The sequence below is a fragment of the Pocillopora damicornis genome, chromosome 1 (genome assembly GCF_964200805.1).
Source record: "Pocillopora damicornis chromosome 1, jaPocDami1.2, whole genome shotgun sequence".
Classification (NCBI taxonomy): Eukaryota; Metazoa; Cnidaria; class Anthozoa; order Scleractinia; family Pocilloporidae; genus Pocillopora; species Pocillopora damicornis.
The window spans coordinates 5,294,749-5,318,368 of record NC_142670.1 but is presented as its reverse complement, the minus strand read 5'-3'; the positions used below and the strand labels follow the sequence as shown (position 1 = coordinate 5,318,368).

The 23,620-nt window shown below is 36.2% G+C and overlaps 2 protein-coding genes and 1 long non-coding RNA gene across 3 annotated transcripts; all 3 read left to right on the top strand.

The window, feature by feature from the left end:
* The first annotated feature begins 747 nt into the window (after positions 1–747).
* LOC149051520 (uncharacterized) lies at positions 748–6,257 on the top strand. Its single transcript, XM_089214416.1, has 8 exons — positions 748–1,756; positions 3,371–3,727; positions 4,012–4,046; positions 4,890–5,082; positions 5,388–5,495; positions 5,632–5,719; positions 5,905–5,995; positions 6,204–6,257. The coding sequence occupies exons 1-8, from the start codon at positions 1,675–1,677 to the stop codon at positions 6,255–6,257; spliced, it is 1,008 nt and encodes a 335-aa protein (XP_089070542.1). The 5' UTR covers positions 748–1,674.
* Positions 6,258–6,809: 552 nt separating this feature from the next.
* On the top strand, positions 6,810–11,551 carry LOC149051519 (uncharacterized). The gene is made up of 2 exons (XR_016181005.1): positions 6,810–7,090; positions 7,530–11,551. It is a non-coding gene; the product is annotated as an uncharacterized LOC149051519 (long non-coding RNA).
* Positions 11,552–12,947: 1,396 nt separating this feature from the next.
* On the top strand, positions 12,948–23,607 carry LOC149051518 (adhesion G protein-coupled receptor D1-like). The gene is made up of 16 exons (XM_089214409.1): positions 12,948–13,243; positions 15,816–16,172; positions 16,458–16,492; positions 17,289–17,481; positions 17,786–17,893; positions 18,030–18,117; positions 18,303–18,483; positions 18,602–18,651; positions 19,068–19,206; positions 19,639–19,789; positions 20,147–20,228; positions 20,626–20,692; positions 20,777–20,859; positions 21,111–21,231; positions 21,440–21,481; positions 22,067–23,607. The coding sequence occupies exons 1-16, from the start codon at positions 13,162–13,164 to the stop codon at positions 22,262–22,264; spliced, it is 1,977 nt and encodes a 658-aa protein (XP_089070535.1). The 5' UTR covers positions 12,948–13,161; the 3' UTR covers positions 22,265–23,607.
* Positions 23,608–23,620: the final 13 nt, after the last annotated feature.

The following is a 23,620-nucleotide window of genomic DNA, read 5'->3' as shown; positions in this document are numbered from 1 at the left end:
TAACGGCGATAAAATCAATCGTCCTTGAGACACTACGTGTTAGCGTTACGAGCGTTTAAAAATAAAAGAATGGTAGAATTAGAATATCAGGTATGTTTTCTGTACCGTGTCTGTATTGTTTTCTGTTTGATTAATTGTCGGAGATCCGTTGGTCATAACCACAAATTCTAATTTGATATGCATGCGAAAACCGAAAAAAATATTGAACCTAAATGGAATGCTCTATTATGGAAAACCTCATCTTTTTATAAAGCCTTTGCCACCAGTGTGTAAGGCGATATTGATCTACCCGTCATCCACCTGTTTATGTACGTAATTATGACAATTTGACCTTGGACATGTTATAATGAACCTACGAGCTTAAAAGCTAAGTTCCTTTTAGGCCATAAGTGGAAAAGATTCGGACTCAAACCGTTTACAGTCTCACTCCGCACTAAGTGAGACTTGCATCAAATCATTTTACATCGCTGCGTAGGGCCTAGGTGAAGCAGTCTGAATAAGCAATATTTCGAGAAAACTAAAGCTAAAAATAGAGTTGTGAGCGAAAGAAGAAATAACAATTTATTTAAATGCTAAAATATGCGAGAATTTTTCATTAGTATGTTTATAATTGATGGCCTCGCAGACGTTTGATGACGTTAGGAAAAAAAATCGCAATGATTATCACATCCTTGAGTCCCTCTTAATTTTTCGTTTTCTCCTTTTCCTCTATATCCTTGACCTAATAATTCTCGTTTTGTCGATATTAAAATGAAATATTTTATTTCCTTCTAATACCAATAGAATAAGATTTAAAATCCTTATTTGATATCCTTCAATTGCTCTCTGCTGTCAACTTAGTTAATTTTTTGTCTTTAAAAATGTCTATATTCGTAATAACGCCAATCAAATAGTTTGAGGAGTTAAATCTTAAAAAAGGTTTTTACGTTTCAAATTGTCAAAGGAAAAATATAATTTTTTTGTTCTTTCATTTAGGGATACAAAAAGAAGGGAAATATATTGTGATAAGAGAATTTCCCCTGGTAGAAATGATAAAATATTCATCCAAAAATGTGCTCAACCTCATGACAGTTTGTCATGCAAACTAGGAAATTCAGCCCAGTTTTCAATAAGGACACCTATTGAGTTGAACACTCTTTGTTTTGTTTTAATCCTCATTCATTACACATCTCTCATTGGCGATTTTGTTAACACAAATACACCAATCTGGGCCTAAACTATGGGTGAATTAGAATTTTAAAAAATACCGGAAAAAAACAGTGGTGCGACTAATTGACTTGTCATTAGCTATTTCATAGCAAGTTTGAAAACTATTTTGTTGGTGAGGAATTTTATTGGAAAAAAGTAGCTAGGGTGAGAAAATTTTCGTTTCCTCTATAACGAACACAATGAAAAAAAAACATCCACCTGCTATTTTCCATGACACTTTTGGGTAGGAGAAATAATTATTCTTGTCATGTCTTGCTATTGTCTCAATTTATAAAGTAAATGCAGACCCAGCTAGTCAATTTAGAGCCAACAAACCTAAGGAATAATGTGTTAGAAACTCACACCTAGTTTGGTCTCTGCTCTATTCCTTGTTCGCTCAAGGTCGAACGTATCTCTGTGTCTACCCAAAGCCATTAAAAAAAATTAATACCTTCATCACTATTTCACGAGACGGTGATCTCAACAATGCCGAATTCATATCTGAAAGTTAGAAAAGAAACTCTAGTCAAAATGTTCCGGATAACGGTTTTTCTTGCACTAATGGTTGGTGAGTATGAAAAAGTAAAATGGTAACCTTTATATATGTAAACTCTTAAAAAAGTCCATATGTTAAGTAGGCTATTGGTTCTATGTTGTACTTTCAATTTCGCTTGTTTTTCTACGGAGCCCTTTAAAGCTCTCTTAGACGCTCTTTAAAGGAAAAGTACGGTATAGAAAATTTTAATTCTAGTGAAAGAACTCTTCCTTAGGAATCCGAAAATAATTCCCGTTTTGTCCAGTTCGGAACGGAACCCACACAAATGCAGTTGAAACAAACAAATTCCAATTCGCCAAGCACTGAGACGTCATTTGTGGTAAAATTGATATCCTAAGCTAACAATGTTCGACAACGGGAGACTTCCTGACGCTCTCCATGTAACATGAGGCTCTGTTTATATATATCAAACAAACTTGGAATAGGAGACCTCCTATATTAAATTTTCCCAAAGTAGGTTATGTGGTAATTCTCTAAAGTACTCTTACTTTCAATTTTATCTTGTTTACTTCCATATTTAGTCATAATTTTCAAAAGCAAAAGAGTGAATTTCCTTGGTCTTATGACCTACGTTAGGCAAGCAAAGCATACAAGCTATTAAGGTCTATTTACAGTTTAATCAAAACTATAACAAAATTCTCGAACGTGATTGGTTATCATGAGCCCGATTTGAGCACTAATAGGACAGTGTACGCGTCATGCTTGTAATTGGACAGTGTAATAGGACGGTTTACGCGTCATGCCTGTGTAAGTGGACAGAACGCGTCATATCCGCGTGCTATTGTCTCGCATTTCCCCGAGTTAACTAATGTTTTTTTTTTCTTTTGTTGTTTTTTTTTTCTAATATAAAAACGTATATCCGATGTCTAGTTTCTTTCTCGAGTTTTGTTATAGTTTTGATTAATTGGTAACAGGACTGTGTCGTCCAATTCTGTCTGCAATCATACTCGTAATTAACAAATCGGACTCCCGCTTCGTGGTCGTCCGATTTTCTTAATCAATTGTATGATTACAGACCGAATTGGACTCCACTCATCATTACCATTATAAATATTGCGGTGAAGTTCACCCTTGGGTCAAAAGATTACAACACCACTTTTAATAAAAAGGCTGACAATAAACTGCCACTGTTTTTTTTTTTGTTTTTTTTGTTTTTTCTCCGGTTTGCATCAGACTAGCTTGCAAACAACTTTGTATGATACAAAAAGAAACCTTATGTTTTAGCAAAGTATTACCGTCAAGTACCGATTACCTGTTCTGTACTTTGGCAATATACGTATAGACGTGGACGATGGCCTCTTGTGTTTAGGTACAGCTGTGTGATTTTTTTCTGTTGAAATTTACGCACTGAACCCAAGGATACCAAAGGGTATGCCCAACGATACTTGAAACAGGCTATCGCATGGATATGTATTTCTGTACTCTTTTTAGTGACTATCGCATCGTCTTTATCGAGCAAGTAACTGAAATGAATAATGGAAATTGTGACAGTCACCAACGAATGTTCTGCCCCCTAGTAATAATCTAACAGGAAATTTAAGCTAAAAAAGAAATGTTTAAGTCGTCATTGAGAGTTAGGTACAGTCAGGTATTTTCTCTCAAATTTAATACATGTTTGTTTTTCAGGTCATAGTAACCAGTGCTCCAGAAAACACGCAGAAATGAAACTTCCGAGGATAAAAGACAACTGTCTGCGGGTTGATGACATAACTAAGGAGCCTCCGTTAAAAATCAAATGCCGCAGAGGGAATTGTGCTGAATGGTGCGAAACCTTCGGTGATTGTCTCCAGCAATCCTTTGAGTGGCGGGAAAAATGCGCACAGAAGTTTAAAAAACTCTATAGGGGACATCGCCGGACAAAGATCAAGGTGAATGCCAGAGGAAACCAGTCATCATATAACATTGACGTCAAATTTTGTGGATGGAAGAGTCGTTACAAAGTTTACACCATTAAGTTGCTTGATAGCGTATCGCAAGAAAATGGTATGTATAAGGTTCCTTTTGTTTTAAACATGAGATCATTCCTCATTAAGAATTTCATTAATTTGTTTATTCATAAATCCATCCGGCCGTCCGATCTCTCGATCGCTCCTTCGCTTTTTCGATCTCAGTCAGTCATCTATCAATCTCGTGTTTTCCTTACTCATCAGTTTACTTATTCATTTATTTATTATTATTATTTTTTTTATTGACCCCTCGTTTATTCAAATCAATAAACCATCTTTCGGGATTATGATGAGTGCTACTTATATGTCCTTTCTACATAGGTGATCTGCAAGAAGGGGAAAACTTACGCAAAGAGGTACTTTATTTATGTTTTTGAAAAAACATATATATCGCTTTTAATTTTTTGGGTAGGAAGTTAATTCTCGCTTCTTGATAAGCCTGCATAGATTACGTCACTTTTCATCGTGAAACTCCTTTACGCAGAACTGTCTGCATCCCCACAATTGACATGAAAAGGACGCTGCTGTGTTTATAACACGGAAGCAATGCGAATGTTGATATTAACGCACACGCAGACCGTAATAGATATGATGGATGATAAAAAACATCATGGGATCTATTTACAAATGGAGAAGCCTTGAGTTTGCTCTTTTCTGTTGTAACGCATGCAGGAAGCAGTAAGGCACGAGAAGTTATCTCCTATCCCCCTCTCACCCCCCCCCCTCCCTCCAATACACTTGCTACAATAAGCCAATCAGAATCCTTATCAGAAAGGTTCAAACAATCTGATTGGTTGGACAAGGTTTAATAAATGTAAAACCATCCAAATTCATAAAATACCAAAGTTCTGCAATAGATCACAACCTGGAATAATTTAGGCGGCCTATGTAATTTCTGATGCTTGCTTCACTGCGATGAGCGGAGACTGCCGCGATAGACCTCAGCATGACCGCTTTCGCTCTGGCACCGGCTTGATTTGTATGAATATTAACAGTTATGCCAGTTTGGCTATATTTTTCACAATTCCGTTTTGTTTTGTTTTGTTTTTCAACACGAAACTTAAACTAGATGCAAACTTTAGTGTGATAAGGTTTATCGTTCCCTTTTTAAAATTAAACCATTTTACCGTTTTTTGGAGGATTTGCTCGGCTCTTTGAAGTCCGTTGCCCTTTTTAAAATTAAACCATTTTACTGATAGTACTTGCTCAGCTCTTTGAAGTCCGTTACTGAGTATTATTCCGATGAGAAACGCAACAAAAGTGAAGATAAGAAGGAAAAGATAGAGGAAATGTTTTTTGAATTGACCGCGTTAGAAACATCCTTGCTGGAAACTGCACAACTCAAATTCAATCACACAACAAGCGAATTCAATATGAGCAGCATTTATGCAGGTAAGGCATTTTTTTTAATATAATAAGTATGTTGAACGTCATTGTCGTTCCGATTCAAGGGCTGGCCATGAAGAGATGTTCATTACATGAAATAGCCTCGCAATAACATTTAAGGACAACATAATTATACTAAGCATGCAATAAACTAGTTCTTACTGTTCTATCTGTTTCAATTAAAACCTGATAATTTTTTTCCCTTAAAAAGGCTTAGGTAACCTTTTTCCCCTATCGAGTCAAACTGATCATTTTTATTGTTGATATTACTAATTGTTATTATTGATATCATTTTTACACCTTTCCGTTAGATGTTCTGGTCAGGAAAACTTTCTACCAAAATGAAAGCCACCACTTTCGTCTGGAAGAACCTAACGGGGAAAATTCCCTAAGCATTCCATCGGGAAACTTGGACAATGGTTAAAAAAGTTTATTTCAATATCTCGTGTTCCAATATTATTTACTTATTGATGCATTTAGCTATGTTTTCATTTTAATTTTGTTAGTCGATATAGCGAAATTCATGAAATCGTTTCACCTTTATCGTTTTCTCAGGTTCAGTAGTACTCGGAATGATATACAAAGACCTCCATCAACTATTCATCACTAACCAGACAGAGAACAGTACTCTGAACAATTCCAGGTCACCCGGCAATTATAACTATACGTTTATTTTCCATCTTTGTATGCATAAACGACTGATAAATTTCCTTCACGCTAGAAACTGAAGGGTTTTTTACGTTAGATAATTTATATCTACTTCTCTTCTGTATACTTGAAACGGTGCATTTGAAGTTAGTGATTCTTACTTTCATCGCTCCGAAATAGGGAAGTCACCTCCATTATTATGGCTGCCACAATAACTCCTCTACCCAAGAAACTACAGGAAAATATAACTTTGAAGTTCAAAAACATTAAGGTAGCGAGACTTACGCTGTTCTTTCCTGCCGACTTTGTTATACCTTGTCATTTCTGGTTGAGATTAAGTGACTCTATTAGCTGTCCGAAATGAAATTCGCCTTTTTTCAGTATGGATGTATTGTTTATGAATTCCAATTTCGCTAGATTTCGATTTATGGTGCAAATTGTGTTTCATTGTATAATTTATTATTGTTTCATTATTTTAGAGTTCAAATAACAAGAAAAAGTGTATGTTCTGGAACATGTTGGATGATAGGTAAATATTATTCGGATGTCCCTCTTTTTTTTTTCCTTTTTTTTTTCTTTTTTTCTATTCAACTCTTATCATGAGGCTAGCGTTGGGCTAATTAAGTGGGAATAATGTATGATTCATGCTTACCGGCGTCGTCTCAGGTTGATGCGGACACTTATATCTAAATTAAGTGAAGTCGCGAAAATTATCCAGTCAGCTAAATTGTGTTGCCCTTTGTTCAAATTTTTTTCACGTAAAGCTCTCCATGCGTGAAGAGCAAAGTTTTGAGAACTAGTGAAATACATGAAAGTTCTCACAGGAATCATCGTCTAACAACCGGATTTTCACACTTTGATAAGTTACATTCATTAAAAGATATGGGGTACCGTTCGCATGACTTGTGCACTAAAATCTCACTTGATCGATAAATGATCTATCTTACGTTTCAGTTCCATTGGCTGGTCAGGAGAAGGGCGCTATGTCAAATCTACTGATGCATACCAAACAGAGTGCACCTGCAATCATTTGACTCATTTTGCTGTTCTTCTGGGCACATCTTCTGGAACAGACTGCCGATATATCAGCGGTAAGTGTCACCACAACGCCTGCAACTCCCCTGTACGATGGTATTTGCTGGTACATTCAAACAAATACCTATTAATTTAACATTTAGTTGTTAAGGTAGAATAAAACTTGGTTAAGTCGATGTATTAAGATTTGTAAGTCTTTTAAAGTATTGTTATCATTTATATTTTCACCCATAAAGAATGATGAAAAGAACTTGGAAATTCTCACATACGTCGGGCTGACCCTCTCTGTAATTGGGATCTCATTGACGATAATCAGCTATGTTACCCTCACGTGAGTTAAGTAGTTAGATATTAGAAATGTGTGTAAGTCAAAATGGACAAAGTGGACAATTGATCGCAAAAATGTTTCCAAGTATGCTGGGTTCTGTCAAAGGACAGACACGAGTGATACTCAGACCGTACTAATCGTATTTTGCTCCTTGTTTCCTCATTTCTTTAAGTTCCATGATGACGAGAAGACCTGGAGCCATCTACTGTATTCCTCGAAAAAAAAATAATGATACGAAAAAAAAAAAAAAAGGGGGAACCCGTATCACTAACAATATCCTAGTCCTAACTTCTTAAAAAGAAAGAAAGAGTTATATTCATAAAATAAAGGGAAAAAACAATCACCTACATCGTAAATAACGAAAGTCTCTTTTATTTCTTTTTAATGTTTTTTTCTTTTCTTCTCTGGTCTATTTTTTTTCTCGTTTTTCTTTGCGTGCCAGAGACATGAGACGACCTTTATCCCAGATTCGAGTGAGTCTCGTCGCTTCTCTTGGAGCAGGACAAATCATGTTTCTTGCCGGGATTAGAGCGACTGGGAGCAAGGCAAGAATTCCGTGGAAATTGAAGTGTTTACAGTCCAAAACTGGGCAGTTTTAAATATTTCGATTTTTTTTTCTTTTTTTTACATTTTTATTTTTGTCGAAAATTAGTCAGGACGACAGCATTATTAATATTTACGAAGCAAATCAATCATGTGTCATTTTATGTATCATTCAGGCAGATTGCAAAAATCCGTTTTCGTTTTCTATTTTCTCCAGGAAAGTTGCGTTATAGTGGCGGCCCTTATGCAGTACTTTTTGATGGCCGCCTTCTGCTGGATGCTGGTCGAGGGAATCTACCTCTACCTGTTTATTGTAAAAGTCTACAACGTTGGCAACAAGTTAAGAATGTGCCATGGAATTTCATGGGGTAAGGTACTCTATGGCTATTAAAATATTTAAACACTTTTATTACCATCCTTTTATGTTGATCTAGTAACCTATGTCCCATAAGTCCAACTAATTTTAGAAACAGTTCCTTCGAATTCAAGAATACGCGGCCAGGAACATACTCTATCACTTATATTGCGCAGTACATTCCTATATAGCTCTGACTAGGGGGTTCAAAAGGTAAATATCTAATGTGGAAAGGTAAATTATGCCCTTGACAGGTGAGAATAAGTTTCAAATCTAATTTTTGTTTCAATTCTGTAGGCCTTCCCGCGCTCGTCGTTGCCATATCACTGAGTATTGCAGCTGGAAAACATGGGATCGGAAGTTTTTTGGCTAATAAATAGTTAGGGGAGTTTCATTGTACTGGTCTAATGTCATCACACTCAAGTTTCCAGGAACTGATGTAACACAAGTATTTTAGAAAACGAACAACGAACTTGTTACAGCTGAAAAAAATGCACGTATAATTAAAAAAAATGATCCTTTTTCGTTTTTTTTTATGTACCGGCTTATTGTTATTGTGTTTTAAGATGGAAGACAAAAGTTCTGAGCCTTAAGATTGGTTTTGAATCGGATTGTTTCGGCTGTAATTATGGATTCCATCAGTCTATATTCTGTAGAAAAGGCATTCAATGTGTGGAAAGTCCATATTGGTATTTCAAGTAATCATTGACAATCACATCATCTATTTATAGCTTAACCTGTTTTTGTTTTGTTTTGTGTTTTTATTAAAGCTGCTGGATGTCTTCTGCCAATGGTCTGATCTGGATATTTATAGTATTTGTTGTGCTGATTGAATTTGTAAGTGAAAATAACCATGATTATCATTATCGAAACTAAGAAAAAACTTCCATGGGGTTCACATGGGTCTATTTTCTTCTTTAAGTTTAACATTCTGATCCTCGGGCGGGTTATCAAGGATATGGTGACTATGCAACAAGAGAAGGACAAACGTAGCGAGCAAATAAGGTATGGTCTTCTCCATAAAAGGAAATCCGGTTTCAGGAATATTCGGTCTTTGAATCAGCTCCTTCTCTTATAACGACAATCTGGAATCTAACCTTTTCACAAATCTACTGAGGAAGAGTCCGAAATCCGGAACAGTAACAACGAGAAACCATCTTGATAGAATTGCTACCTAATAGTGCTTTATCATCAGCAATCACATCATCAACAACCCCATGTTTTGCTTTGTTTTTTTTTTTTTGCTTTATTGTTGTTGTTGTTTTTTATTTTGTTTTGTTTTGTTCTTTTCCAGACTTGCTGTCAAGGCATGCATAGTTATGATTCCTCTGCTGGGGATCTCGTGGTTATTTGGGTTATTGGCACCATTACATAAAGCTTTCGCCTACATCTTCACGATCCTCAACTCTACACAGGTAAGATGTAGATAAAGGTCGGTGGAGATCAAAAGATGTTATATTCTGTCAGATGCACAATCCCGGGAACCTTGGGATGGTGTTATGTTGAATTCATTACTCTGCCAGCCCAGTGGTTTAAAAATTGTTTAAATCTGGTGAAATCATAATCAACTTATCATCGTCATAATGAAAAAACTTCTCACTTCTATTTAATTCAACAGGGTTTCTTGATCTTTCTTCTTCACTGCGTGAGGAACAGCGAGGTCAGTGATTTATCGTTAAAAATTGCATCATAATGTCTGGTATTATATCGATTTTTTTAAATTACAGTGGAAACCAGGAAGTTCTATTTAATTTCGATGTCATATCAAAGAAATTAAGCCCTAGTTCGAAGGGCTCGTCCCTAGATCCGGACCACCTGGACAAGCAAAAGCAACATGACAAAAGGAAGTAATGTAGGACCAAAATTATCATTATATTCACTTGTTCTGAACGGTTTGGAGCTCCACACGTGCACAGGAGCTCCGCTCAAATTCCCGTGTCTGAGGATGGGGGTGTGGGAAGAATGGAGAAAAGACATGGGTTTCAGATCGGTTTCTTTTACGGCGTAAAATGTTAGAATATAAAGTTAATGTTGATAATATTTCCTAAGCGCAAAAAAGGAAGAATTATACGCCATTTTTTTTTCATTTTATATCGATACCTGTCTAGATTAACTCCAGATTGCTGAATGACGTCAAATTTAGTTGTGACTTGTAAAAACTGGCTGTTGTTGAAAGCCCATACATCATAAAGTCAAAGAAACAAAGAGTACGACTTACAAACTCCTTGAATGCAATAATGTGGCTAATTTAACTTGCACTTTATAGGTAAGGGCTCGTTTTAAAAGAAGGATTCAGGCCATCTTCCCAGCTGTAGATGATGGGACTAGTACAAAACGAACATCCGTTGTGCCCTCGGAAGTAAATGAGGATTCCACAGCCATTGCTGCGCCCAGAAAAATAAAGGTTCAGCCACTGAGTAACGGCGAAAAAACTACAAAAGTTCCGAGCAAAACCTCTGTGTAGTTGTCAATTTGTTACATTGTACATAACAACTATAACTTCGTAGTGCGGCATATACAAGGAAAATATTGTAAGTTAGGAATCCGGCAGCTAATTATTTAATACAATATCAGAATAGAACTCTTACAGAAAAGCCACGAAAAAAAAACCAAAACAAAAAAATAAATAAATAATAGGGGAAGAAAGTCGTTATCTCTTGTGACGAAAGTCCTAATTTGTTTCAAGTTTTTTAAGCTGCTTATGCCGAACCTTAAGTTGGCTTGCCAGTGCATTGTCGGTGACCAGAGCTCTGTTTCTATACAAGAAACTATTGTACGTTTAAATTTTGATCTGCTTTTTGTAGATGCATATGCATTTTGAATTTACTTCTGCTAACTGATAATTATCAAACGTAGAGCATTTCGTGTTCTAAGAATGTTTATTTAATTGATGAATCCATGGTATGACATTTGCAGCTGCTTTCAAAAAGATGGAAACGGCCAACATATAAAGCTAGTAATAAAAGCTCTCCGTGGAGATTGAGACCATATTGATCTTAGCATGTCTCTTTACAGCGTAGGTCTGTTCTCCTCTATTAAAAAACACCTTCGGTGCCCCTTCCCCCCCCCCCCCCCTTAAGGAAAACGAAGCAAAGTTTAGGCTTTGTAATTTGGTCGATATAGTCTCTTATCACCACTTTAGGGGTTACTGTACTGCCTTCGCTCCGCAAAACACTACAAGGATAAGATAAATGATGGAGTGTTATGACTTATCGTGGCTTACGCATGCGTGGGTCATCAAAGTACTGGACGTGGCGTGGCTGAATGAAGAAGTTTAACCCCAACCAATTTTGCTCCCTTCTTTTATGTGCACGTTATAGACCGTCTGTCTTGTTGTCACCTTTCAACAAAACAAAAACAAACAAAAAAAATCCATACAAAAAGCACACAAAGAACCAAATGCTTTTCTAGTCAAGATAGTGATTTGGCAATTGTGATTATTTACCGTGCTGCATATATTTCCTCCATTAAATGTGAGCCGATAACGGCGATAAAATCAATCGTCCTTGAGACACTACGTGTTAGCGTTACGAGCGTTTAAAAATAAAAGAATGGTAGAATTAGAATATCAGGTATGTTTTCTGTACCGTGTCTGTATTGTTTTCTGTTTGATTAATTGTCGGAGATCCGTTGGTCATAACCACAAATTCTAATTTGATATGCATGCGAAAACCGAAAAAAATATTGAACCTAAATGGAATGCTCTATTATGGAAAACCTCATCTTTTTATAAAGCCTTTGCCACCAGTGTGTAAGGCGATATTGATCTACCCGTCATCCACCTGTTTATTTACGTAATTATGACAATTTGACATTGGAGATGTTATAATGAACCTACGAGCTTAAAAGCTAAGTTCCTTTTAGGCCATAAGTGGAAAAGATTCGGACTCAAACCGTTTACAGTCTCACTCCGCACTAAGTGAGACTTGCATCAAATCATTTTACATCGCTGTGTAGGGCCTAGGTGAAGCAGTCTGAATAAGCAATATTTCGAGAAAACTAAAGCTAAAAATAGAGTTGTGAGCGAAAGAAGAAATAAAAATTTATTTAAATGCTAAAATATGCGAGAATTTTTCATTAGTAGGTTTATAATTGAAGGCCTCGCAGACGTTTGATGACGTTAGGGAAAGAAATAGCAATGATTATCACATCCTTGACTCCGTCTTAATTTTTCGTTTTCTCCTTTTCCTCTATATCCTTGACCTAATAATTCTCGTTTTGCCAACATTAAAATGAAATATTTTATTTCCTTCTAATACCAATAGAATAAGATTTAAAATCCTTATTTGATATCCTTCAATTGCTATCTGCTGTCAACTTAGTTAATTTGTTGTCTTTAAAAAGGTCTATATTCGTAATAACGCCAATTAAATAGTTTGAGGAGTTAAATCTTTAAAAAAAGGTTTTTACGTTTCAAATTGTCAAAGGAAAAAATGTAATTTTTTTGGTCTTTCAATTAGGGGTACATAAAGAAGGGAAATATATTGTGATAAGAGAATTTCCCCGGGTAGAAATGATAAAATATTCATCCAAAAATTTGCTCAACCTCATGACAGTTTGTCATGCAAACTAGGAAATTCAGCCGTTTTCAATAAGGACACCTATTGAGTTGAACACTCTTTGTTTTGTTTTAATCCTCATCCATTACACCTCTCTCACTGGCGATTTTGTTAACACAAATACGCCAGTCTGCGCCTAAACTATGGGTGAATTAGAATTTTAAAAAATACCGGAAAAAACAGTGGTGAGACTCATTGACTTGTCATTAGCTATTTCATATTAAGAAAATAGCAAGTTTGAAAACTATTTTGTTGGTGAGGAATTTTATTGGAAAAAAGTAGCTAGGGTGAGAACATTTTCGTTTCCTCTATAACGAATACAATGAAAAAAAAACATCCACCTGCTATTTTCCATGACACTTTTGGGTATGAGAAATAATCGTTCTTGTCATGTCTTGCTATTGTCTCAATTTATAAAGTAAATACGGACCCAGCTAGTCAATTTAGTGCCAACAAACCTAAGGAATAATGTGTTAGAAACTCACACCTAGTTTGGTCTCTGCTCTATTCCTTGTTCGCTCAAGATCGAACGTATCTCTGTGTGTAACGTCTACCCAAAGCCATTGAAAAAAAGATTAATACCTTCATCACTATTTCACGAGACGGTGATCTCAACAATGCCGAATTCATATCTGAAAGTTCGAAAGGAAACTCTCGCCAAAATGTTCTGGATAATGGTTTTTCTTGCACCAATGGTTGGTGAGTATGAAAAAGTAAAATGGTAACCTTTATATATGTAAACTTTTAAAAAAGTCGATATGTTAAGTGGGCTATTGGTTCTATGTTGTACTTTCAATTTCGCTTGTTTTTCTACGGAGCCCTTTAAAGCTCTCTTAGACGCTCTTTAAAGGAAAAGTACGTTATAGAAAATTTTAAATCTAATGAAAGAACTTTTCCTTAGGAATTCGAAAATAATTCCCGTTTTATCCAGTTCAGAACGGAACCCACACAAATGCAGTTGAAACAACTAAATTCTAATTCGCCAAGCACTGAGACGTCATTTGTAATAAGATTGATATCCTAAGCTAACAATGTTCGACAACGGGAGACTTCCTGCCGCTCTCCATGTAACATGACGCTCTGTTTATATATGTATGAAACAAACTTGGAACAGGAGTCCTCCTATATTAAATTTTCCCCAGGGTAGGTTATGTGGTAATTCTCTTAAGTACTCTTACTTTCAATTTTATCTTGTTCACTTCCATATTTACTCCTAGTTTACAAAAGTAAAAGAGTGAGATTTCCTTGGTCTAGTGACCTCCATTAGGTAAACAAAGCATACAAACTGTAGACGTCTATTTACAATTTAATCAAAACTATAACAAATTTTTCGAACGTGATTGGTTATCACGAGCCCGATTTGAGCACCAATAGGACAGTCTACGCGTCATGCTTGTAATTGGACAGTGTAATAGGACAATTACGCGTCATGCCTGTGTAAGCGGACAGATCGCGTCATGTGCGCGCGTTATTGTCTCGCATTTCGCCGAGTAAACTGAAGGTTTTTTTCTTTTTTATAAAAAAGTATATCCGATGTCTAGTTTCTTTCCCAAATTCTGTTATAGTTTTGATTAATTGGTAACAGGACGTCGTGTCGTCCAATTCTGTCTGTAATCATACTCGTAATTTACGAATCGGACTCCCGCTTCACGGTCGTCCGATTTTGTTAATCACTCGTAGGATTACAGACCGAATTGGACTCCACTCAGTCCTATTACCATTATAAATAATGGGGTGAAGTTCATCCTTGGGACAAAAGATTACTACACCACTTTTAATAAAAGGGCTGACAGTAAGCTGCCATTTTTTTTTCCGGTTTGCATTAGACTAACTTGCAAACAACTTTAGCGTTTTGTTTGGATGAGGTTTGTGAAAAATGTTTATTCTGTCGTTGCCTACTCATTTGACCTATAATCTTCAAGTCTCTCATTTCTCACTTGGTGGTTGCCAAAAAGGGCTATTCTGAAAATTTTGGCTAGTAAACACAGAGGTTCAAATGATCCGTGTTCAGTAATACACTGAAGCTTGGTCCCTGCTATTTCAGTAATAATTCTCATCACTCAATTAGCAATGTGAAATAAATCCGTCGCGGGCACTGCGCTTTTCTTTTGTAGAAACCAAAAAATTGTCACTTCAGAAACACTTTTAGAAGAATTAATTACCTCTGATTCCAGATCGAGTCGATCGCCAAGTAAATTCATTTCTTGACAGCATGAATTCTTGTTTTCTGATGTGATCTTACGACAGTTGCCGCAAGAGCACCACCCGCCATTTCCAAGACGTGAGCGCGTAGTTTCTCCTTTTATACTTTTCCTGAGTTTCTTCGTCAACAGCGATTTCTTCTTCTCCTGAAGCCGAGCTATGTTGCGGTTCAAACATGAATGGGCGTATTACAACGTCTGGATTAAGATCCATGTCGAGAATTAAGTCATTATCTCTCTCCTCGCCGCTGTTTTCTTAGTTTTTTATCCTTCTTAGTCGAGATTACAATGCTTGATCATCGCTACGCCATAACAAAGATAGAGGATTTAAATTTTAAAAACTCAATATTTTAAATCGTGGTTTCTGGCAACAAAAACACAAAGCATGTCAGGAACTTTTGATTTAGGCAAACTTTTTATAGAATAATAATAATAATAATAATAATAATGATAATAATAATAATAATAATAATAATGATAAGAAGAAGACGAAGAAGAAGAATAAAAAAGGTAAAAGCTATTTCTTTAAAACACAACCGATCAGTTTATGAAACATTCTCTCTTTTTGTTTGTTGGAAACAAATGGTATATATTTATACGTCCATTCATTCGTCCTTTCAGTATGAATTCATGGTTTTTTTTTTCTTTTTTTTTTTCGCGAGGAGGGATGTCAGGGATCCATTTTTTCTTTTACTTTTCTATTTTTTAAAGTTAATTTACCTATTCATATCACCTTTTGCACTTCTTAAGTATGATACAAAAAGAAACCTTATGTTTTATCAAAGTATTTCCGTCAAGCACCGATTATCTGTTCTGTGCTTTGACAATATACGTGTAGACGTGCATATTTACTTCTTGTGTTTAGTTACAGCTGTGTGATGATTTCCGTTACGATTTTCGTAAGTAACTGAAATGAGTCATGGAAATCGTAACAGTCAACAACGAATGTTCTGCTCCATATTAATAATCTAACAGGGAATTTAAGCTGAAAAAGAAGTGTTTAAATCGTCTTTAAGAGCTAGGTACAGTCAATTACTTTCTTTCAAATTTAATCCATGTTTGTTTTTCAGGTCACAGTAACCAGTGCTCCAGAGAACACGCAGAAATGAAACTTACGGGGATAAAAGACAACTGTTCGCGAGTTGATGACATAGCTGGGGAGCTCTCGTTAAAAATCAAATGCCGCAGAGGGAATTGTGCTGAGTGGTGCCAAACCTTCGCTGATTGTCTCAAGCAATCCCTTGAATGGCCGAAAAAATGCGCACGGAAGTTTAAAAAACTCTTTAGGGGACATCGCCGAACAAAGATCAAGGTGAATGCCGTAGGAAACCATTCATCATATAACATTGACGTCAAATTTTGTGGATGGAAGAGACGTTACAAAGTTTACACCATTGAGTCATTTGAAGGCGTATCGGAAGCAAATGGTATGTATAAGGTTCCTTCTGTTTTAAACATGAGATCATTCCTCATTAAGAATTTCATTAATTTGTTTATTCATAAATCCATTCGGCCGTCCGATCTCTCGATCGCTCCTTCGCTCTTTCGATGTCAGTCAGTCATCTATCAATCTCGTGTTTTCCTTACTCATCAGTTTACTTATTCATTTATTTATTATTATAATTTTTTTTTATTGCCCCCTCGTTTATTCAAATTAATAAACCATTTTTCGGGATTATGATGAGTGCTACTTATACGTCCTTCCTACATAGGTGATCTGCAAGAAGGGGAAAACTTACGCAAAGAGGTACTCTATTTATGATTTTGAAAAAACATGTATATCGCTTTTAATTTTTTGGGTAAGAAGTTAGTTCTCGCTTCTTGATATGCCTGCATAGATTACGTCACTTTTTATCGGAGGCAATGCGAATGTTGATATTAACGCACACGCAGACCGTAATAGATATGATGGATGAAAAAAAAAATCGTGGGATCTATTTACAAATAGAGAAGCCTTGAGTTTGCTCTTTTCTGTTGTAACGCATGCAGGAAGCAGTAAGGCACGAGAAGTGATCTCCCATTCCCCTCTTACCCCCCCCCCCCCCCCCCCGCCCTTCTCCCTCCAATATACTTGCTACAATAAGCCAATCAGAATCCTTGTCAGAAAGGTTCAAACAGTCTGATTGGTTGGACAAGGTGTCATAAATGTCAAACCATCAAAATTCATAAAATATCAAAGTTGCAATAGATCACAACCTGGAATAATTAGGCGGCCGATGTAATTTCTGATGCTTGCTTCACTGCGATGACCGGAGACTGCCGTGACGATCTAGCCGCGATGGACCTCAGCATGATCGCTTTCGCTCTGGCACCGGCTTTATTTGTAGGAATTTTAACAGTTATGTCAGTTTGGCTATATTTCTCACAATTCCGTTTTGTTTTGTTTTTCAACACGAAACTTAAACTGGATGCGAACTTTGGTGTGATAAGGTTTATCGTTCCGTTTTTAAAATTAAACCATTTTACCATTTTTTTGAGGATTTGCTCAGCTCTTTGAAGTCCGTTGCCCTTTTTAAAATTAAACCATTTTACTGTTTTTTTAGTACTTGCCTAGCTCTTTGAAGTCCGTTACTGAGTATTATTCCGAACAGATACGCAACAAAAGTGAAGATAAGAAGGAAAAGACGGAGGAAATGTTTTTTGAATTGAACACGTTGGAAACATCCTTGCTGGAAACTGCACAACTCAAATTCAATCACACAACTAGCGAATTCAATATGAGCAGCATTTATGCAGGTAAGGCATTTTCTTAATATAATAAGTATGTTGAACGTCATTGTCGTTCCGATTCAAGGACTGGCCATGAAGAGATGTTCATTAGATGAAATAGCCTCGCAATAACATTTAAGGACAACATAGTTATATTAGACATGCAATAAACTAGTTCTTACTGTTCTATCTGTTTCGATTAAAACCTGATAATTTTGTTTTCTCTTAAAAGGCTTGGGTAACCTTTTTCCCTATTGAGTCAAACTGATCATTCTTATTGTTGATATTACTAATTGTTATTATTGATATTATTTTTACACCTTTCCGTTAGATGTTCTGGTCAGGAAAACTTTCTACCAAAATGAAAGCCACAACTTTCGTCTGGAAGAACCTAACGGGGAAAATTTCCTAAGCATTCCATCGGGAAACTTGGACAATGGTTAAAAAAGTTTATTTAAATATTTCGTGTTCCAATATTATTTACTTATTGATGCATTTAGCTACGTTTTCATTTTAATTTTGTTGGTCGATATAGCGAAATTCATGAAATCGTTTCATCTTTATCGTTTTCTCAGGTTCAGTAGTACTCGGAATGATATACAAAGACCTCCATCAACTATTCATCACTAACCAGACAGAGAACAGTACTCTGAACAATTCCAGGTCACCCGGCAATTATAACTATACGTTTATTTTCCATCTTTGTATGCATAAACGACTGATAAATTTCCTTCACGCAAGAAACTGAAGGGTTTTTTACTTTAGACAATTTATATCTATTTCTCTTCTGTATACTTGAAACGGTGCATTTGAAGTTAGTGATTCTTACTTTCATTGCTCCAAAATAGGGAAGTCACCTCCATTATCATGGCTGCCACAATAACTCCTCTACCCAAGAAACTACAGGAAAATATAACTTTGAAGTTCAAAAACATTAAGGTAGCGAAACTTACGCTGTTCTTTCCTGCCGACTTTGTTATACCTTGTCATTTCTGGTTGAGATTAAGTGACTCAATTAGCTGTCTGAAATGAAATTCGCCTTTTTTCAGTATGGAAGTATTGTTTATGAATTCTAATTTCGCTAGATTTCGATTTATGGTGCAAATTGTGTTTCATTGTATAATTTATTATTGTTTCATTATTTTAGAGTTCAAATAACAAGAAAAAGTGTATGTTCTGGAACATGTTGGATGATAGGTAAATATTATTCGAATGACCCTTTTTTTTTCTTTTTTTTCTTTTTTTCTATTCAACTCTTATCATGAGGCTAGCGTTGGGCTAATTAAGTGGGAATAATGTATGATTCATGCTTACCGGCGTCGTCTCAGATTGATGCGGACACATATTTAAATTAAGTCAAGTCGCATAAATTATCCAGTTAGCTAAATTGTGTTGCCCATTGTTCAAAATTTTTTTCACGTAAAGCTCTCCATGCGTGAAGAGCAAAGTTTTGAGAACTAGTGAATACATGCAAGTTCTCACAGGAATCATCGTCTAACAACCGGATTTTCACACTTTGAGAAGTTACATTCATTAAAAGATATGGGTTCCGTTCGCATAATTTGTGCACTAAAATCTCACTTGATCGATAAATGATCTATCTTACGTTTCAGTTCCATTGGCTGGTCAGGAGAAGGGTGCTATGTCAAATCTACTGATGCATACCAAACAGAGTGCACCTGCAATCATTTGACTCATTTTCCTGTTCTTCTGGACACATCTTCTGGAACAGAGACTGCCGATATATCAGCGGTAAGTGTCACCACAACGCCTGCAACTCCCCTGTACGATAGTATTTGTTGGTACATTCAAACAGATACCTATTGATTTAACATTTTAGTTGTTAAGGTAGAATAAAACTTGGTTAAGTCGATGTATTAAGATTTGTAAGTCTTTTAAAGTATTATTATCATTCCGTGGAAATTGAAGTGTTTACAGTCCAAAACTGGGCAGTTTTAAATATTTCCGTTTTTTTGTCGAAAATTAGTTTTCTTGTATTTCAGTTAAAAACGGGGTTTATTATGAGCTGTGCTTCCTCTAAATCTTTCTTTGCGATTGGTCAGTTTCCAAAAGGAGTCAGGACGACAGTATTATTAATATTTACGAAGCAAATCAATCATATGTCATTGTGTATATCATTCAGGCAGATTGCAAAAATCCGTTTTCGTTTTCTATTTCCTCCAGGGAGGTTGCGTTACAGTGGCGGCCCTTATGCAGTACTTTTTGATGGCCGCCTTCTGCTGGATGCTGGTCGAGGGAATCTACCTCTACCTGTTTATTGTAAAGGTCTACAACGTTGGCAACAAGTTAAGAATGTGCCATGGACTCTCATGGGGTAAGGTACTCTATGGCTATTAAAATATTTAAACACTTTTATTACCATCCTTTTATGTTGATCTAGTAACCTATGTCCCATAAGTCCAACTAATTTTAGAAACAGTTCCTTCGAAAAAAAAATGTCTTTGGTTCTCGCTCACACCATATCTTTTGTGCGTCCATGCTCCGTGAGGACTCCTCTCCGAATTCAAGAATACGCAGCCAGGAACATACTCTGTCACTTATATTGCGCAGTACATTCCTATATAGCTCTGACTAGGGGGTTCAAAAGGTAAATATCTAATGTGAAAAGGTAAATTATGCCCTTGACAGGTGAGAATAAATTTCAAATCTGATTTTTGTTTCAATTCTGTAGGCCTTCCCGCGCTCATCGTTGCCATATCACTGAGTATTGCAGCTGGAAAAGATGGGATCGAAAGTTTTTTGGCTAATAAATAGTTAGGAGAGTTTCATTGAATTGATCTAATGTCATCAACCTCAAGTTTCCAGGAACTGATGTAACACAAGTATTTTAGAAAACAAACAACGAACTTGTTACAGCTGAACGAAATACACGTATAATTCAAAAAATGATCCTTTTTCGTTTTTTTTTTTTTTTTATGTACCGGCTTATTGTTATTGTGTTCTAAAATGGAAGACAAAAGTTCTGAGCCTTAAGATCGGTTTTGAATCGGATTTTTTAGGCTGTAATTATGGATTACATCAGTCTATATTCTGTAGAAAAGGCATTCAATGTGTGGAAAGTCCATATTGGTGTTTCAAGTAATCATTTACAATCACATCATCTATTTATAGCTTAACCTGTTTTTGTTTTGTTTTGTGTTTTCATTAAAGCTGCTGGATGTCTTCTGCCAATGGTCTGATCTGGATATTTATAGTATTTGTCGTGCTGATTGAATTTGTGAGTGAAAATAACCAGGATTATCATTATCGAAACTAAGAAAAACTTTCATGGGGTTCACATGGGTCTATTTTCTTTTTTAAGTTTAACATTCTGATCCTCGGGCGGGTTATCAAGGAGATGATGACTATGCAACAAGAGAAGGACAAACGTAGCGAACAAATAAGGTATGGTCTTCTCCATAGAAGGAAATCCGGCTTCCGGAATGTGCCTTCTCTAGAACACAACAATCTGGAATCCAACCTTTTCAAAAATCTACCGAGTAAGAGTCCGACGTCCAAAATGGAACAATGAGAAACCATCGTGATAGAACTTCTACCTAATAGAGCTTTTTCATCAACAATCACATCATCAAAAGTCCCTTATTTTGCTCTTTTTTTGTTATTGTTGTTGTTTTTATTTGTTTTGTTTTATCCAGACTTGGTGTGAAGGCATGCATAGTTATGATTCCTCTGCTGGGAATCTCGTGGTTATTTGGGTTATTGGCACCCTTACACAAAGCTTTCGCCTACATCTTCACGATCCTCAACTCTTCACAGGTGAGATGTAGATAAATGTCTGTGGAGATCAAAAGACGTTATATTCTGTCAGATGCACAGTCCCGGGAACCTTGGGATGGTGTTATGTTGAACTCATTACTTTGCCAACTCAATGGTTTAAAAACTGTGTAAATCTCGTGAAAATCATAATCAAATCATCATCGTCATGATTTAAAAAAAAACTTCTCACATCCCATTAATTCAACAGGGTTTCGTGATCTTTCTTCTTCACTGCGTGAGGAACAGCGAGGTCAGTGATTTATCGCTTAAAATTGCATCACGGTCTTACATCGGTTTTTGAAATTACAGTGGAGACTAGGAAGTTCTATTTAATTTAAATGTCATTTCAAAGAAATTAAGCCCTAGTTCAAAGGGCTCGTGCATAGAAACAGACTAACTGGAAAGCAAAAGCAACAGGACAAACGGAAGAACTATAGGACCAAAATTATCATTGTACTCACATGTTCTCTAGGGTATGGAGCTCCACAAGTGCGCAGGAGCTCCGCTGTTAAACAAGTTTTCGTGGCTGAGGATGAGGGTGGGGGAAGAAAGAAGAAAGGACGTGGATTCCAGATCAAGAGTCAGAATATAAATTTAATGTTGATTATATTTCCTAGAGAGAGAAAATAAAAAGAAATTATACGACATTTTTTACATTTTATGTCGATACACGTGCAGATTAACTCCAGGTGGCTGAATGACGTCTAATTTAGTTGTGACTTGTGAGAATTGGCTGCTGTTGAAAGCCTGTACATCACAAGGTCGAGGAAAAAAGAGTACGACTTACAAACTCCTTGAATGCAAAAATGTGGCTAATTTAACTTGCAATTTACAGGTAAGAGCTCGTTTGAGAAGAAGGATTCAGGCCATCTTTCCAGCAATGGATGTTGGAACTAGCACTAAACGAACATCCGTAATGCCCTCAGAAGTAAATGAGGATTCCACAGCCATTGCTGCGCCGAGAAAAATAAAGGTTCACCCACTGAGTGACGGCGAAAAAACTAAAAGAGTCTCGAACAAAACCTCTATGTAGTTGCCGATATGTTACATTGTACATAACAACTATAACTTCGTAGTGCGGTATACACAAGCAAGATATTGTAAGTAAGGATTCCGTCAGCTAATTATTTAATATAATATCAGAATAGAACTCTTACATAAAGGCCACGGAAAAAGAAAAAAAAAAACCAAAACAAAACAAAACGATAGTCAGGGAAGTAAATAGGTCGCTCTCTCTAGTGACGAGAGTCCTAATTTGTTTCAAGTTTTTTCAGCTGCTAATACTAAACCTTAAGTTGGTTTGTTAGTGCATTGTCTGTGATTTGAGACCAGAGCCCGGTTTCTATACAAGAAACTATTGAACGTTGAGGTTTTGATCTGCTATTTGTAGATGCATATGCATTTTGAATTAATTTCTGCTAACTCATGATTACCAAACGTAAAGCATTTCATGTTCTTAGAAAGTTAATTTAATTGATGAATCCATGGTATGACATTTGCATCTGCTTTTAAAAAGATGGAAACGGCCAACATTTAAAGCTTGTAATTAAAGCTCTCCGTGGAGATTGAGACCATATTAATCTTAGCATGTCTCTTTACAGCGTAGGTCTGTGTAAAAAGAAAAAAGAAAAAAAAACACTTTTGGCATCCCCTTAAAAAACCAAGCAAAGTTGAGGCTTTGTAATTTGGTCGATATAGTCTCTTAACATCGCCTTAGGGGTTACTGTACTGCCTTCGCTCTGCAAAGCACTGCAGGGATAGGATAAAGGACAAAGTGTTAAGACTTCCCGTGGCATACGCATGCCTGGGCCATCTAAGGACTTGGCGTAGCCTGGCTGCCTAAAGCAGTTTAGCTCCAACCCATTTTGTTTCCTCCTTTTTTTTTTTTTTTCGTGCATTTTGGACTGTCTGTCTCTTGTTATCACCTTTTAATAAAACAAAAACGAAAGAAATTTGGACGAAAGACATTCAAAGAACCCAATACTTTTCCACTCGAGAGACTGATAAAGCAATACCAATTATCTACTGTACTACACATTTTGCTTCCGCTGAACATAAGCTGATAACGGCAAGTAAATTAATCTTCCAAAAAAACATTATGTGTTTGCGTGACAAGCATTTAGCATTTTAATTACTATTTCAATCATACTGCCTCAGGTCATTGACATAAAGACCCTGACAGCTTTCAACTGAAAACAAAACACAGAATGGTAGAATTAGAATATTAGGTATCTTTTCTTCACCGCGTCTGTATTGTATTCTGTTTGATTTATCGCCGGATACCCGATAGTCACAAGAACAAGTTCCAGTTTGATTTGCATGAGAAAACTGAAAATAACACTGAATCTAAATTAAATGCCATATTATGGAAAACCATATCTTTTTATAA